General features: G+C 39.5%; 1 protein-coding gene across 1 annotated transcript; it reads left to right on the forward strand.

Annotated features, from left to right (window-relative positions):
* Positions 1-398: 398 nt before the first annotated feature.
* Positions 399-1,328, forward strand: LOC136162808 (olfactory receptor 4C6-like). Its single transcript, XM_065927255.1, has one exon. It carries the CDS (start codon positions 399-401, stop codon positions 1,326-1,328), a length of 930 nt encoding a protein of 309 aa, XP_065783327.1.
* Positions 1,329-2,553: the final 1,225 nt, after the last annotated feature.

Below are 2,553 nucleotides of genomic sequence, written 5' to 3' on the forward strand. Positions count from 1 at the left end.
ATTGTGCTAGTCTAGTTACCATTTATCTACTGGCTCCTATTGACTGGTGATCTAGGATCTCCTAGAGATATGTTAGTTCTCCATATTGCCACATGGTTGACGCCCCAGGGTGAAGAAGCAGGGTCTTCTAAGTGTTTCAAGCAGCAAGTGTCAGAAAAGCAAGAGATACACTGGTGAGAGGTGTTGTATGAGGAATGACAAGGATACAGGTGTTATCAGGATATGATTGTTTGCAGCAAATTGCTGTACTGATGGCTGAAGGAAAAGGTAAACCAAGAGGGTGTGAGAGAGAGTCCAAAAAATAAAAATCCCAAATTAGTAATAATTACTAATTTAGAATAATATTCTTTTGTATATTTTCCAGCTTAGACAGAGAAGCTTACATCAGCCCGCAGTAAATGGGGAATCCCAACAATGTGACGGAATTCATTCTTTTGGGCATTGCAAAGAATCCAGAGCTGCGGAAAATATTCTCTGCTGTGTTTCTAATCATGTATGTGTTAACCGTTTTGGGAAACCTCTTCATTGTGGTAACTGTGGTCACAAGTCAGAGTCTGAGATCACCCATGTATTTTTTCCTTATGTCCTTCTCCCTCACGGATGTTACCTACTCTTCCGTCATTGCCCCCAAGATGATCGTGGACTCCCTTTCTGAGAGCACTGTCATCTCCCTCAAAGCCTGCATGGCCCAGCTCTTCATTGACCACTTCTTTGGTGGAGTGGGCATCATCCTTCTCATTGTGATGGCCTATGACCGCTATGTGGCTATCTGTAAGCCCCTTCACTACATGACCATTATGAGGCCTCATGTGTGCTGCCTACTACTGGGAGGGTCATGGGTGGGGGCATTTACCCATGCAACAGTACAGCTTCTCTTCATGTATCAAATTCCCTTCTGTGGATCTAACATAATTGATCATTTTATGTGTGATTTGTTTCCATTGCTGAAACTGGCTTGCATGGACACCCGCATCCTGGGTCTCTTAGTCATCCTCAACAGCGGGGTGATGTGTGTCACCATCTTCCTCATCCTCATCGCTTCCTATGTGGTCATCCTCTGCTCCCTGAAGTCCTGCAGCTCCAAAGGGCAGCGTAAAGCCCTCTCCACCTGTGGCTCCCACCTCACTGTGGTCATCATGTTCTTTGTGCCTTGTATTTTCTTGTACGTGAGGCCTGTGGTCACTTACCCCATAGACAAGGCAATGGCTGTGTTCTTTACCATCGTTGCACCCATGTTAAATCCCCTGATCTACACCTTGAGGAATATGGAGGTGAAAAACGCCATGAGGAAACTGTGGCTGCAACAAGGGGCCTTGTGTGGTCATTAGCTTACATGCTAAGAGCAATTCTTCCTTACAAGGACAGTGTGCTTTTACCCTTCCATTCATTCCGATCTATTGAGGATACAGCAGTCACTGGCATCATTTAACCATGCAAATCAGGCTAAGATTCTATAATCCTGTTACTCCCCACCTCTCCATTGCATTTTGTGCTCCATTCCTTTTCTCACAAGGCTCTGCCCACTTTCTCTTTCTCTCTCTACATTTTTCTCCTGCCTTTTGAATACTTCAAGCCTTCTCTAGTTTATGGCTTTTGCTTTCCTTACTCTGCCCACTCCTGAAATTCTCTTTCCCAGAGTTCTTCTTCTCTGGCTCTATTTTTACTTTTTTTTCTTCTTTCAGGTGAATTGTCATCTCCTTAGACATTTTCCCTGATGACTTTCTTCTAGGTAACTCTTTAACTCTTCATCTGATTATAGTCTTAGTATCAATGTCAGAAACTAAACTTTAGCAATTATTTCTTGACTTTTATTTTCTCTTTTCCCTCCAACATATTTGTAATCCCTGTAAGATCAGAGATTATGTTTATTATTTCATGCTGTGCTTAATAAATATTGTTGAATGAATATAAGTCAAACAACAATATAAGTTGTTTTTTCTTAATACAAATTAATGCCAAAAAACTAGGGGTGTATATATATATATATATACCCCTAGTTTTTTATATATATATACATATATATATGAAATATAGGAGTTAGAATTATCTGATTTCATGTTTCCAAGTGTCTCTTTTGGAAACATTTCAAAGCAAATACAACTCCAGATTAGTACTTTACTTAGTAGTTTACTATTTAATAAGGGTTACAGCACTGCCAAAATTCTCTGCTGCTGTTATTTCTCCTTTAAAGAGGCAGAATAAGAATCACTCACACTGGGAGTCAACATACTTCACAATCTTGTTCCTGTAGCTATGCCCTTTATGAGAAAAAAATAACTCTAGAAAGACCTAAATTTTTCTTTAACTGTGGGAAAAATTTTCTTGCTATTACATCATAGAGTTGGATTTGAAAATCCAATAACATTTCTTTTCCTCCAGATTTTGCTTTGCCTGTCACTAGAGAGATGCTGATCCCTTTTAAACTGCCTCCCTAACCTAGCATATGGGAAATCTAATGTCTTAGAGTAAATTAGCATTCTGTTATAGTTTTCTTAATTTTAAAAAATACTTAGCGTGTATGATAGAAATAATTACAATATCAGTCATAGTATT

This window comes from Muntiacus reevesi, chromosome 3, assembly GCF_963930625.1.
Source record: "Muntiacus reevesi chromosome 3, mMunRee1.1, whole genome shotgun sequence".
Classification (NCBI taxonomy): domain Eukaryota; kingdom Metazoa; phylum Chordata; class Mammalia; order Artiodactyla; family Cervidae; genus Muntiacus; species Muntiacus reevesi.

Coding starts and splice junctions, on each gene's coding strand:
- LOC136162808 (XM_065927255.1), top strand. CDS start 399: ATGGGGAATCCCAACAATGTGACGGAATTCATTCTTTTGGGCATTGCA.